Below are 15,578 nucleotides of genomic sequence, written 5' to 3'. Positions count from 1 at the left end.
CGTAGCCCCTGCTTTCATCAAATCCATTGTGGGTAACTATTGGGATGAGTTCCCTATGGGAAAAACGGATATTCCTTCACATAAATGAAGCGGGATGACTCCCAGCAGCAGACTACAGAATGTAATGTGAGCATTCAACTGAGATCTGTTGTGAGAGAATCTTACATGTGTTACCTTTACTCTCCTTGAAATATGCAGATCTGTTCAACAGGCGTTTTTTTTTGTTTTTTTTTCGTACGTTGTCCCTACCAATGTCAACATCCGTGCAGGTTTGAAAGGACAAGAAGTCACACGTTAGCCACCTCTTTTTACCCACCCGTAAACACGCCATGGCCCAACCTCATGGTGTATGTAGTCTGTTCACATGTTGATGCGTCGTTTGCCACTTGCAGTAGGTTGGATGTTGCTTTTACAAGAGAAAAAAAAAAAAAACAACCCAACAACTCTTGAGCACATCCTGTTATTCTCTAGCCCAGGGGTGTCAAACATACGGCCCGCGGGCCGGAACCGGCCCCCAACGAGGTTCGATCAGGCCCGCAGGATAATTTAAAAGTGAAAAAAAAAATACATAAGACACGGAATGAATATTTTTCATAAGCTGCAATTCATGGATCATCCACTAGAGGGAACCCTGTTTTGATCAGAGGAGAAGACACGAGCAGTCTCAAGTCGGTCACTGAGACAGACCCAACACAGCAGTAAAAGCCAGCTACCGAATTGCTAGCGAAATAGCATTAGCATCAAAGCCGTATTCCGACGGTGACTTTGTGAAACGATGCATGATGAAGGCGGCTCAACTGGTGTATCCTGAGAAGCGACAAGCTTTTGCCAACAAAGGAAATACATGATATTTCGGTTATTCATAGCAGAGTATGGTCTAATTTTAACTGTCCGGCCCACTTGACGTCTACCGAGGCCGTATGTGGCCCACAATGTCAAATGAGTTTGACACCCCTGCTCTAGCTGCTGAATCGTTTGTGAAATGACAAGTCCAAATATTCAAACCCAACCGGAAGGCCCAAGCGAGTTTTGCATTTGACACAATGCTTGTGTACTGTTGAACAATTTCAAAGCATTGATACCTCATTGGATATTGGACTTTTTTTTTTTCCTTCTCGTAGTTTGGTGTAGCAGGTGTGTGCGTCGGCTCCCCAGGGAGGCTTCAGAGTTCGGCTTGTTGTTTTTCAGCGCAATGCTGAAGTTCATGTTCTGTTTGACTGAACCAAAGATGCTAGCGGCCATGTCCAAAATGCTGCTCTTCAAGCCTGACTTCCTGTCCTTCCAAAAAAAAAAAAAAGACATCTGCAGTTGACAAAAAACATTCGTTTGTGTGTCTGTGCGTGTGAGTATCGATCGCTCAATTGTCTGGACTTGTTAAGCAACCCTATGTTTCAATGACTTATCATTGAAAATATTTCTGAAGCCGTTCATGGCATCAAGGATGGTCTAAAATGGTTGCAAATGTGTTACTTTCTACTTTTGTTTGTTGTTGTTATTGCTCTAATTCAAAAAAAAAATGAAACTCCCATGGTGTGCCTCGTAGCTTTATGGGTTTATAAATGTTTTTTTCCCCCCCACAAGACCAGCAGTTATACTTTGTATAAAAGATGGATTTTTTTTCTTATTTTTATGCCATGAAAAATGAAAACCCCTGTTTTCTTTACTCTGGACCCAGTAGCTGCACTGGTGTACAATCGCACTGATACAGTAGATGAGTAGTTAGAGAAAAAAAAATCAATAATGACAAATGAAATAAGAACTACAATAAACTTGTTTGAAACTTTTTACTATGAGATTTAAAAAAAAACAAAGTGACTGTTTTTGTACATCAAAAGTTCTTTTCAAAAGAATATTTTGAATCTAGTTTCAAAATTATTTGAGTGGTTTTCTATGTTATGAATTTTTGAGACACTTGACTTCAAAGGTGTGTCACTGTACAAAATGAACTTTTTTAGTTCCAGTGGCCTGACGGGCTGGGAGGGTTGCCTGGCGTAACTCCTCATACCAATGTTAATTTCTTGTCATTTTGATTTTGGAATCTTGTTTTTACTCTGCTTTAGTAACTTGAAAATGTTGATGGAGAAAAAAAAAAAAGAGTCGGGAAAGCTAAAAAAAACAAAAAAAAAAACACCCCCTGTAGAACTAGAGCTTTCCTCTCCTTGAATTGCTGTTAGTGTGGTAAGACTTGAAATGGGCGTTTTTATCAAGATAGTAAGACCCCAACAGGAAAAAAAAAAGCAAAACCAATACAAAACACAAGCAACATTTCTAAAAAACAAAAACACAAACAAAAATGCAACTGTGGTGGGGTGGGTGAAAGAATATATACATAGATGGGTTATCTGAGTATGTAAGCAGTGGATGTGAAGAAAATGTAGTTTTAAACTGTTACATTTTAAAATCATTTATTCAATAAAAAGTCAACTCGAGTGTGTTTTGTTGTTTTTCAGCACAGATGTTGCATGTTTATGTGAGGGGGTGGGACCCCTCCCCCCCCAAATTTTACTATGATGCAGCGTAAGCAGCCTCTCACCCTCACCGAGGTGTCACCATGACCCTGAAAAAGGATGAGTGATCAAAAATGAAGCTACAAACGTGCCGATTTTTATGAAAATCTAGCCAATTTTTTCACTTTTTTTTTTTGCACCACAAGATAGTTACTATTTCAGTGTAAAATGTTAACTCTCAAAAATGGGAACAATTAAAACGCGTGATGTGGAATTTGGACCGGAAGAGACCATTACAAAGACATTGAGCAACTGAAAAAAAAACTTTAATTAAGAACCAACATAATCCCTTAAGAGTAGAAAAGCATCCCTTCTTGACATTGAAGTACAATATATGTGGACTGTATTATATGCTACAATGATGTATCCCACACACGCATACACACACACTTGAAATGATACACAACGTGACTGATGAAATATTAATACTTTCTTTCCATCGTCAATAAATTACCCAAAGTGACCTCATGCAGATTATCAGATAATTGGGGTTTGTTGGCGGAGTGTCTGACAGTTCCTTGCGAATGTTAACAGGAGCATCGAGCAACGCGCTATTCAAGTTTCACAAGGCATGACTGCAGTTTTTCTTCTCTCGACAAACGTGTCAAAAAATCAACCAAAAGAGCACAACTTCCTCGGCAGAGGACATCCCAGAATAATCCGACCGTTCCTCATTCATCTCAACGTCGACTGAATGTTTGCACTGGAATTTAGTAGAATCTCAAACAAAAACAGCACAATTGATTTTTTTTTTTTGTGGTCCTAATGTTTTTGAATTAGACATTAATTTACAACACAAGTTTGAGTGCACCCAATGACCTTGAACATGGCGCTTACATTTTTGATCAAGCTCCTTCTAAACTCCAGTCAGCACAGTGTTGAAATAATACACTTGATATTCCCTTATCATCACTTAACTTGATGGCCGATGGGGAAGGGAAAAAATGTACGTTGACTTACAAAAATGTTTTTCCCTTCTTCCGTTCAACATAAACACGGTGGCGTCAGTGATGACGACCCTGACAGATCATTGATGGCCATCCTCCCACTATACCCAGGTAATGACTTATTCACATTTACAGCGCACAACAAATACACTCGATACAAATAAAATGGCAGATACATTAACTAACACGACTTTTGCACATTCACCACTTGAAGAATGACAACAGCAGATAAGTGGTGCCCCCCCCCCCCAAAAAAAGGCAGCATCAGAAAAAAACTTGATCTCCTGCATTTTTCTGGAAAAATGATTCAAGATATCAAGCGGACTGAGGACCAGCCCACCCAATGACCAGCCCTAAAATACCCATATAACTTCGTGCGTGCAAGTTGCGTACATTTGGACGACACGTGGGATCGAGTACAGTAAAACACGCTGTAAAAGATGTACTAAAATGGGGACTAAAAGCAACATAAAAGGCATTGAGAGTGAAAGGCTCGCATGTATCGGTGGTTCAATCGACTTTCTTGCTGCGCAGCCGCAGCGTATCCAGGAGGTGTCTGCATATGGGAACCGTGTGTTGCGAGAGCAGTGTCAGAACCTTCCCGTGGATGAGCGTCAGGAGGGTCTGGTGGCCCGCTGCCCACACACGGTACCAAGGTCCGTAAAAGGGATCAGACACAGCCGGGCATAGCATGTTGTTGAGGTTCACCTCTGTGACCTGGGGGAGCAAAGACAGGTTGGGACATGATGCCAAAGTGCTCTCGGGTAAATTCTCTTCAACTGGTTATAATGTTGCTGTTACTGTCTTGTCCAGGGAAACCAAGACAACGGACGTCTTTGCACAACGAGATTTATTTCGGCTACAATTGATGGAGAAACACCATTGACAGATCTGTGATGGAGCGACTTATACCATTTTTTTTTTCTTCCTGGGAGGGGGTTAAACTCTTGACGCACAAGCTAGCACAGCCACGAACTTGCATTGCAACACTTACAGTAGCAGGATGTGTGATACAAGTTACCAGTTAATGATAAGATATAAATGAACACTGTTAAATGTTAAATTCCCACGACATCACATACATGAGCTTAATGTTCTTTTTTTTTTGTAAATAAAGTGGAGCCTTTAGATATAAAAATGCACATCATGCAAATATTTAATGATTCGAAACTATTTTCTGAAGCGTACTTGATTTTTTTTCTTTTTATATATTTTTTTAAGTACCAGTGCTTAGTCACATACATGAAGATTCATTCAAAAATGTATAGCGCCTTGAACCATTACACCCACACAGCTTGAACCTTTTGATACGTTGCCCACGCTTTGTGAAATAATTGGAAAGCAAACACTGTCCACGATTTGAGTAGGATCAATTCCCCTGAGGGCATTGTTCTATCCCCCAGCCATTGTATGCAAAAATTATTTCTTATTAGGTTCCCAGAGGTGCAGTTTAGATCACATATTAGGATGAAAACAGCTCAGCGAAGGTCTCTATGATGAATTACTTTGAATAAATAATAATCTCATTTGTATGGTGACATTATCCCCCCCCTCAACCAAGCAATGACCCGGGTCACACGCACAACAGGACAGATATAAGAACGAGAGCCGACCATGAACTATCACAGTCGACCAGCAGGGGTCGCCCTCTTACCAGGCCAAGAACTTGTAAGAAGAGGAAGTGATAGAGGAAGAGGATGCCTGTGGACAACAGCGCCCACCATATGTCCCCCAGGGGCTCGGGCTTGTACACACCTATGAAGAGAAACACATATATTAAAAAAATTAATTTGTGTTTGGAGGGTAGAAATGAATTCATCATGGCAGGATGAGACATGTTTGTGAAGCAGCGAGGAAAAAAAAACATATTTGTCCATCTTCAGCCAGTTTTTATTCCATACAACACACTGAAGTAGCAGTGAGAGGATATGTTGTAAAACTGGCTATTCCTGTTAGTTTTATTGCATTACAAAATAAAGGGTAGCAAGTACAAGGTATCATATGCCATTGGCTTAAAAAACAACAACAACACATCATTGTTTCATTGTACTGTACTAGAAAACAGTTCACACACAACCAAGAGTGACTTTAAAGGCTTTGTAGAATATAAAGAAGGGAGCCAAAATATTACAGACCCATCTCTGTATGATTCAGTGCACTTTTTTAAATGATTGCAATCACAACAAACTTATTGTCAAAAAGCTTTTTGAATTAGACAATAGCTCTTATACCTGTACATCCAGTCAGTTTTGATTCCCCCCCCCCAAAATGCTTTGCTTTAGCTTAGTATTTTATTGGATTTAATATTTGTTTTAGTTTTTTTTAAATTCCGCATGTCTTTTGTGCAAGATTTAAAAATACTGCTACTAATGTTAGCTGCATCACAATTAAAATGTCTGAAATGAAGCTTAGGCTGGTCTCGCTTTCCATCCCTTGATTTCCAAATTGCCAACTTCGAAAGAAGATTTGCGGCCTGAACGATTAAACCTGGTTGCAATGTGTACTTGTGTCTGTGCGAGATCTCTGTCCGACAGCTAATCCTGCACGAGTGGGGTCACTGTAATTTTTAGTGACTCCATGGCTGAAAAGGGCGTCAGTGACTGTGTCTCTCCTTTCCCCACACGGAAGGGCATTAGCGTAATTAAGTACACTGTAAAAAATTCTGCGCTGTTCACAAGCCTTGATGTAACTGGCCAACACAGCACTTCTAAAATCACTTTCACATGAACAAGTGTAAATCCCTGGTGGTGCCATCTAGACAAAAAGTTTCCCACCGCCAGTTTAGATGACACAAAAAGCTGCCGTTAGTAAGGTGCGCAATGAAGTTCTCCCGCTCGATACAGAGAGGCCTCCATGTTGCTTGAGCTTCCCTAAAGGTTAATTAAGGGAAAAATAAAGGCGCCAAGGAGAAACTCCCAAGTAGCTCTCACCACTGCAAATGGTAAAGCGATTCTTCCGGGCATCTTATTAATGTTGCGTGAAGCCCGAAAACATTTGTTCCTAAGTAGGATGGTAACCTTTATAGGAGGCGGTCAAGAGAGACATAAACAAGGCACACGGAGAGGAACAGCTACCACAGTTGAACTGACACAAGCGATGCAGGCACTGACGTCAAAGGAGAGAGAGGGAGGAAAAAAAAAAAAAAAAGTCTGGCGTCAATGAAGGGAGGATGCAAGCGGAGGTCAACACCTTACCTCCTTTCCTGAAAAGGTAAAGCGGCACCAGATACAGCATGGAGTGCTGAATGTAGTAAATCTCCTTTTCAAATGGCAGCTGAGGAGACAACAGAGAGGAGAACTCACAAATGTCAGCGAGGAGAAACGATGCCGCGGAATGTTTTATGTCATCGTCTGCCATGATACAGCAGCCTGCAACAAAGCTAAAGCAGCTGTAGCTCACACCGATGGATGTTTGTCATTGTTCACACCAAAAGAACCATTCAAAAGAACGACTCTTTCGCAAACGCCACAACACAATTATAAGATCTAATTTGGAAGTTGACATCTAAATGACTTTAAATGCTAAGTAAATCAAGACACTGGAATACGGCTTACTGACTCATGAGCTGCCCATGGGTTGGAGAGAGGTCAAAGCCCACGGTAGCAATCATGGCGCCGCCACAGCCCGGGGGTTTGAAAATATGACTGACCCAGGGCCTTAAAACGAGCTAAAACCTGCACAAAAAGTCGGAGCTGTGCTCTCTGTGCACATACTAGTATTTTAACAGAGCTGAATCGCCCCCCCCCCCACCCCCATTCACATATTTTCTGGTTCTGCTGTCGGACGATGAAAGATGAAATACTGAGTGAAATGTGACCCAATCCATCTACTGTTTCCCGTCACTATCACGAAGCCGTTGTCATGGTCGCTGCAGCTCTACCGAAACCAGAGATGGATTTCACCTCAGAGCCCGCAGACAAAAGTGACGGCACGCCCACTACAGCTTTCTGTCGCTCAACAGACCAGATAATAGAGGAGGAGACAAACTTCACACTTGATATCGAGTGCAACAGCAAGACCCTTGAACTGAAAGTTGCCAGTTCCGTAGCTTCTTTGGAGAAACTAAATCCTTACTTGGGACTGTAAAGTCGGTAAATCGAGCAAACAGGTCATATGGAAACACTGGGCAGTAGAACTCTTCAAAGGGAAGATGCAATTTGATTGGCTGGTTGTGTCACATGGGACACTGTGTCGGCGAGAAGCACAGATGATGCGAAACACCACCATAGCTCAATGTTGCCTATTTGCGGCAGCTGAAAAGAGACATTTCTGTTCAACCCGTTTGTGTTCACCCACCTAGCAGAGAATCAATCACAACTTGGAGTTTTTCCGGGACATTTGACTGCTTTTCTCATTTTTCGCGTGTTTTCTATCACTGCAAAATTGGTCACTCATTTTCAAGGTTTTGGGAATCATGATATCTTTGTGAATTGGTCACGGGGGTTCAGGTTCGGACCCAAAACCTTTGAGCTGGGAGACGACCACTCAACCACCTGAGCCATAGCGCCCCATAATGGACTTTTTTTGTCTTTCACTCATTTTCTATTAAAATGAATCCTAGGTGTTACTAATTATTCTTATTCTGATTATGACTTTTATACTGTGTAAGCATAAGTCTGCGCTAAGACCACGGTGCCTTACTACTAATATACAAATTCGGGTTATGTTGCCGCCATAGAAAAGGGAGCGCCACTACGCTATGCCCAATCGAACGCATTTAGGGACAGAAGTAGGAACAAACAAAGGCTGGCATAATGGTATCAAGACGTGTTTGCCTCACACTTAAGGACGAAGTAGTATAGAAACTTTGGTTCTCATCCCTGGGGGCTGTGAGAAAAGAATGACGTAATTTTGATTATCCCCCCACACCATTTACAATGGTCGTGGTTACCATGGAAAAGCAAAAATATATATATTCAGATATACTGTATATAATCTTGCCTGAGCTTAATGGTTGCTTACCAGCCTGGTGTTGACCACAGGGAACATTAAAGCCAAGAGAGCGCCATTCAACATATGGACCTGCAGCCTAGAAAAACACACAAGCAATCATGACAATCGGCTTGCACGATTACATTCTCGGGTGCTCATTAATGAACTGCGCAGATTTCAGACGCCATGAGATCCGACCACAGCTTGCACACTCACCGACCCCGTCTACCACTTCTGCAAATCTATTTCTGCATTGCACCCGTCACAGCATCACGTTTGAGTTGAGCAGTTCAGATTCATGCAGCCTGTATGAGTGGGTGGGGGGCAGTTGATTCTACTTGGTCCAGCCATGTGCTTAAATTGCCATCGCGATGATGATGGTGATTATTCGTGTTCTTTGGAGCTATCGATTAACAAGTAGTAATGTATTGGATGTGTGTGTGTGTGTGTGTGTGTGTAAGCCTGAAGTTAGCCTTTTGTCTCACTCACCATGCGGTTAAAACAAGCATCCTGCCTGTATGCAGACACGGTGTGATCTAGAGATGCACGGCCTAACTTGAAAATGAAAAAAAAAAAAAAAAATTGGGGAACTAAGACTTAGTTCTAATTTGCATCTATAGGATGAATTTTGACACGCAAATCCTCATATTTGCAATAATACAAGGAAACGGTAGAAAACCAAATGATTTGAAGGCATGCAGGATTATTTGCATCCATAGTTAGCGCGTTTTTACATGAAGCTGTGAGATCAAACCCGGGTCGCATTCCAGGTTCAATGAGGATGTGTCAAGGGTGTGCATAAGCTCCACCATTAAGACAATAACACAAACCCCGGGGGGGGGGTTGAATGTGTGTGTCGATTCCAACAACTTTTCTCTCCAACCACGGGTGTCACATGTTCTCATTTGCACATGAGGTCCAATAGATCGGGGGCCGCATTTGGGTTTTCATCTTGCTGCAGGGGGGGGGAGACGGTTGTCTGAGAGCGAAGCGGCATGCTGCAGTGTGGTGGGTGGAGAAGCGTCACACTTCAGCTGCAGAGCTGACGGAACAGCAAGCGACAGGGGCTTGCAACTCAAGTTGCGCAGTTTCTGTACCGTGGTGGGTGCCGGTGACATTCGTGTTGTCTATTGTAGTCGGGGAGCAATTCAAAATTAGAACCACGCCATTTGGCAATGCAAGCGTGGCCTTTTGGGTGGCTGGATATTTTCAGGCCGCAAAAACCAGCCACTTCATTTGGTTTATATGAATTAACACCGTGCGTCAAAATCGCTCTTTTTCCATCTCAATTAGAAATTGCATGAGACTGTTGAGAGACGATTCATTAATCGCTAACTCCGCATTGGTCAAAGTAGAACATTTGATGCAGCTCTTATATCGGCTTTCAATTGATTGTGCAACCGGGGGGGGGGGGCCTCGTGCTTCGGCCCGTTGAGCAGAGTGATCTGCATGAGTTTCCACGGTGAGCTCACCTAAACACCACCATTGCAGTTTTACATGGCGGGCAGGCCAGTAGAAAGATCTATGGAAGAGAAACACAAAGTTACACACTCATGGCACATTCCGATCAGTGCGGAACAGATGACGAGGACAACATGGCTTGTAACGTGTGCGTGACAAAGTCACAAGAACGGGAAAGGTGGAAATAAATCATTAAGTGCTGTGGAGCTGGAAAAAAAAAGGGATTTGGAATGCAGGTCAAAGCTTCACCTGTTGTCAAACATGTTAAAACGGATCGACATACTAATGCACTCTGATGTGATACAGTATGTCAGTTTGCTCACTGTTCAGTGGTCGTGCTCAGTCTGATATTGAAATTTGAATCACTTCAACCACAGCTCTTAAAAGAGATAGCAACATGTTAACAGTGCATGATGCCAATGGAAGTCTGGGATTTTGCGGGTTTTGCCTGGAGGGCATCACCCCCCCCCCCACACACACTTTCCGCATACACACAAGAGATTACACTCTGAAATGGATTTCATGCAAATGACTACGCAAGTTGATTCTCAGTCAGAAGGTCCCGGCTAAGTAGAGATGTTTGCCTGTCTGCTCACAAATTGACTGCTTAAAGATTCATGTGTCACTGCTGACACATTTATCAAGAACTAAGACGCTATATAAAGTGGTATTTTTTTTTTTAAGGATGAGGCTAATCTGCCTGTTCCAAATGATGTGCGGCAAAGACAGATCGAGATCATGTGATAGCTTGTATTAATCCCCGACGAGGCTGCTGTCGCATGAAGTTGTAATGACTTCGAGTGTGTGAGTGTGTGTGTGTGTGTTCACTCACAGGATAACACCGTTTCTAAGTCAAACAAATGCTTAGACGAGAATATCGATGTCAGGGATTTTCATGTAAAGTTTTGTCAGTAGGCAGCATGGCGGATTAGTTAGCATGTCTCACGGGTTCTGTGTTTGCATCTTGGTTTCGGGACGCCTTTGTGGATGTTTGCATGCTCGCCCCAGTTCTCTTTCTCCAAAGAGCATACATGGTTGGTCAGTGGAAAATTCAAAATGGTCCACAGGTGTGAATGTGATATTTGGATGTGATTTGTCAGGATGAATACCGGTACATCCCACATGTGGTATTTGTTTGCAGTGAAGTCATTGGATTGACTGAACATTGATGTGTGGGTGCTATTTTATTCATTTTTCTAATACATGGAAACCACTGCGTTCAAACACAATGCGACAATTTTGAGAACCGAAAACAAAAAATCTCAAATGGAATGACTTTCATGCGGTTTTGCTCACAGAGACATTTTCAGAAATATGCGGCACACAAAAGATTGGCTCGCACTCCACTGAGCCAACAATCTGTGTGAAAGCAATCAAAAAGTACATTTCCCACCACATATCCCCTTGAACTTCATTGTCTTGTCCTGGAATTCCGCAATCCCCAAGGGGTCGTTGCATGCCAAATCACACAGCCAGTTGAACCAAGCAGATTTTGATTTGAATGAAACTTAGAGTACTTGTTGATAGCGAAGGCACAACACGAAATCTCAAATTGTAGGTCAATCGGAGCCGGGGTATGGAAGATATGGCCCGCCGCATTTTGACATTTTTAGCAAATCGGGGTGTGGCCACCTTCCTTTGAAGCCTGAGCTCTATGGCACTACCGGGTCAATTTTCATCAAACAGATATTGTTGGAAAAGGAATTCAACAAGGATTCCAATTTGGCTATCATTGAGAAGAATTGTGTATATTTTAGTCACCTTTTGACCTCTACTTTGACCTTGATATTAACCTTGTGAATCACATGACCTTGATAGAATATTCTCCCGAGAGGCTATTCTCACGTTTTGTCCAACATATAAAATGATGTACATTTGTTTTTTTAAGAGCAACAGAGAGTCAAATATATCCATGCCCTCAGATATTCAAGAAATATTAATTGAACATTATAATAAATAAATAACACCCAATAATAAATGTTTGTGTCAGATTCCAAATGGTACAACTTCGCCGGCATTTCTTTGAAAAAAAGTCACGAGCAGGACTCAGGAAAAAGCCATCAGCATCTCAGCAACCATTAACCAACTCTATCACGACTGCGCATGAACATCAGCAGCTCCAGTAAACAATTCGACCACGTTTTGTCCACAAGCGTGAGGGTTGGCAAACTATCCGTGGCGCTGTTGATGTAGCATAAAAGATACAATTAACTTTAATAGTAGCATCCCCCGAACCAATTTTACAGCTAAAATATAAATGCTTGGGTTTCTGTTCCTGTACATGGTGAAGCTCTGCACCCCAAACAATCTGAAAAATGAAAAGAGAGCATAACTCTGGTTTGCACAAAGGGGAATACTTCACGTTTTCATTTTAGTAGCTGAATTATTAGACTGAATATAAAAAAAGTCTACACACCTCTCACAAAATGTAATGTTTTTGATGATTCAAAAAACAAAACAAAAAAAAAAAACAAAAACAGAATAAATCCATCCAGAACTGATTTCAACAATTAATGTGACCTCTACCCTATGCACGAATAGCCAAAATTTGAGTAGAATTGATGTCCACTGAAATACAGTGGGGAAAAAAATCTGCCAAATACAAGATAAACAACACAACCCCACCCCCCCAAAAAAATTGGGAAAAAAATGTCACTCTATAAGATGATAAATTTTGGATTATTATGGGCAGCACAGAATGTCCCTGGAGTGAACGAAATTGTGTTTGCTATAATTTCTTATTTTGCAGATCCGGTCAATGATGTCGCATTGTTCAAAGTTAAAAGCCTACTAACATTCTTGACTATTTGATCACTGTACACTATCAATCAATCACTATGTGCGATTTCAATGAAATTATAACCACATTATTCATTTACCACTGTAATGTGTTATATTCATGACCTTTCACAACAAAATGCAATCATGTACGGTTCAGGCCAGGCAGTCAGGTAGAACCAACGAAAACCATTCTCATGGCAACAGTGCATAGAAAACAGCTGGCTTGAGAACAGGCCTGACAACATTTACCTTTTGCAGTACAAAATCCTACCACTTTTAATATATAAACCCGATGCATAATCCTTTTATGAATCATTGCTATCCACATACAAAGGCAAAGATGGTACAAACTACACCCCACGTTATGTTGTCCAACACCTACAAAACAAACAATACTTCAGTCGAGGGATAGTCTGGATTGTTGTTTGATGATCACAATTTTTTGAGAGGACTCAAATGAGTCCCATTTACAGTAAATCACAAGGAAGTGGAAAAAAAGAAAGAAGAGCAATTGCAAAAGACCATAACGATGTCAATGAGAAGGGAAGTTTGTGGAAACTTTCACTCTGGGGAAGGAGGAACTCCGACAGAGGGTAAAACATTCGGTAAATCAATCAACAATACAGTTATATATGGCTTTGCAATGAATAATATGGAGGGGTGTTTGTGATACTCAGTCTTCTAAATCAGGTAACCAAATATTAAAATACCTGTAGGGTGATTGAATTCAAGTACTGGACACCACCACACTGCACACTTTATGTGTTACATGAACGTAAATGTAAGTATGCATTGATCACAGAAGTCAGCTACTGACCAGCAGTGTTATCCTTACCTGGATCATGGTCACCACATGGCACGGATTGAGCAGGTAGATCACAGTCTTGGTCGCGAATTTGAACCCCACCTCTACTCCAAAAGTCATGCAGAGTGCAACAAGCAACAAGTTCTTGCCTACGCTATCCTCCTTTGATCTTGTGCACTCTTTCCCCACCACTTTGAGCTCTTTGGAGATGTTTATTTTCTTCAATGCCACGCCAATCTCCACTATGGAAATGAGGAGCACCACCAGACTTTCACTGATGCGCTGCTGGGGCGCGAGGAAGGCGGCACATTCTGGGCCCCCGTTGCCTTCAAACTTCGGGTCCACCCCGCCGTAGACCCAGTCTAACAGGCTGTATATGTTATACCTGGACATATTCCTCTTCTCGTGGTGGAAAAGATACGAACAAGACGGAATGAAAGACGTCACACTGACTTCTTGGCGAAACATGAACTGCAAGATTTTTCTTTGGCAGTAAGTGGAGAGGAAGACATGTACTTGCCCTGTCTCAGCTAGCTAATTAGTCGAACCCCCCAAGTCCTCCTCCTCCTCCTCCTCCTGGGGCGGATGACAAACTTCCAGCTAGCTGCAGGAGGCGGCTGATCACATCAAGGTTAATAGTTGTGCGGCCGGGATAACCGGGAAGCCTGCCTCCTCATTCACCTCACCTTCCCTTAAATGGCGTCGACATTATTTGAAGCAAGCATGCTTACTTGCTCTCAGAAAGTCTGAGCCCGAGTTAGCAACATCATCAGCGGCAGGTAGCGAGCTAGCTTAGCCACCAATGGTAAATAAAGTAAACCCTGAATTTTAGCTCTCAGACTGAGCTACAATCCCATTGACCATGGCGTGCTGTGCAGCGTTCATTGCCCTTTTGCAATATGATTACGTAAACCCGAGGCAACTTCAATCCCTCTCTCTGTTAATCAGTGCCGTGCCCTCGGTTTCAAATCGTAATCGAGTTGTAATCTGTTACATTTCTTAATGTGATTGAGAAGTGTAAAACTGACTTCGACATGAGTCGATTTTTTTTTTTGTTTTTAGCCTGAGAGACAAAATCTTGGGCATAAATTATTTTCCTAACGCAACGGGTGTTGCGTTTGGGTTTTCCGGAAATGGAAGAGGTATGTACTACTACCACTGCTACTTTGTTAGCAAATGTATTAGAAAACCATTCGTGATTTCATCAAATTACATGTATATGAGATGCAAACAAAATACATCTCATGGAATGTAAAGCTTTATTTTGAAAGTCTTGATGCAGATGCAAGTTTCACTTTACTTGTAACATGTGATGTTACTTTTATTAGAGACAGAAGATACAGATGCCCCGTCTGGTGACCTTTCGCCAAACAAGTGTGCTGTCATCAGGCCGAGTTTTAAGAACTCACCAATAATTTAACAGGTAAAAGTGAAAATGCAAACATACATAGCATACCAGCATAAACCATAGCTAAGTACACACACACATTTTGTTATTCAACATGGTTACCTGCTTAACAAAACATGACCTCAAATAAATATTTTTCTACCTTTAAAAGTACACTATCACTCATGAATTGCTTAGGCAGTCTGCTTGCAGCCCTGTTAAACTTGTATGGTGCAACATGCCAACCCACACGAATGACGAAAACAGAATGGTTCAAAACTTAACATCAAGAGAACTTTAAATTGGCACACTTCAATTATTCCTCTGTTGTCGTAGTTTAAAAATTTTAAACAGTGAATATGGAACGTGCCATTTTTGTATAATCTAGGCTCTGACACCTGGCAAATTGTCAAAAAGATGCGCACTGTTCCGAAAAGAAAAATGAAAATTAAAACTGTCAGTGAACAGACTAACAGGCTGTTTTGTTGGCAAGGAAACAAGTCCTGATAAACACGTCTTGACCCGACAAAAACCCAGACAACACGTGGGCCTTGTGGGACCCACCTCGTGCCTAGCCTCTGTGGCATGGCACTGCTAAATTGTGTCTTGGCAGCATATATACTGTATACAATATGTATATGTATGTGTATATATATATATATATATTTCATAACTTTGCTGCTGTGAATTGGGAATTTCTCCATTGCGAGACTAATAAAGGTTTTCTTATCTTATCTTATATATATTCATTACAATCA

The 15,578-nt window shown here is 41.6% G+C and overlaps 2 protein-coding genes across 3 annotated transcripts in view; one reads left to right on the top strand and one right to left on the bottom strand.

The window, feature by feature from the left end:
- Positions 1–2,751: 2,751 nt before the first annotated feature.
- tmem164 (transmembrane protein 164) lies at positions 2,752–14,221 on the bottom strand. The gene is made up of 6 exons (XM_019858688.1): positions 13,464–14,221; positions 9,859–9,908; positions 8,417–8,483; positions 6,649–6,727; positions 5,109–5,209; positions 2,752–4,171 (listed from the first exon to the last, which is right to left on the bottom strand). Exons 1-6 carry the CDS (start codon positions 13,899–13,901, stop codon positions 3,965–3,967), a joined length of 942 nt encoding a protein of 313 aa, XP_019714247.1. The 5' UTR covers positions 13,902–14,221; the 3' UTR covers positions 2,752–3,964.
- Positions 14,222–14,353: 132 nt separating this feature from the next.
- gabrb4 (gamma-aminobutyric acid type A receptor subunit beta4) overlaps positions 14,354–15,578 on the top strand; it is a 148,392-nt gene continuing 147,167 nt past the window's right edge. For both annotated transcript variants that reach the window (XM_019858658.1, XM_019858647.1), the window contains exons 1-2: positions 14,354–14,575; positions 14,762–14,856. The gene's annotated coding sequence lies outside the window, so the exon portion shown is untranslated. The remainder of the gene's footprint in view (positions 14,576–14,761; positions 14,857–15,578) is intronic.

This window comes from Hippocampus comes, unplaced genomic scaffold (assembly GCF_001891065.2).
Source record: "Hippocampus comes isolate QL1 unplaced genomic scaffold, H_comes_QL1_v1.1 scaffold66, whole genome shotgun sequence".
Classification (NCBI taxonomy): domain Eukaryota; kingdom Metazoa; phylum Chordata; class Actinopteri; order Syngnathiformes; family Syngnathidae; genus Hippocampus; species Hippocampus comes.
This window is presented reverse-complemented; position numbering and strand designations above follow the sequence as displayed.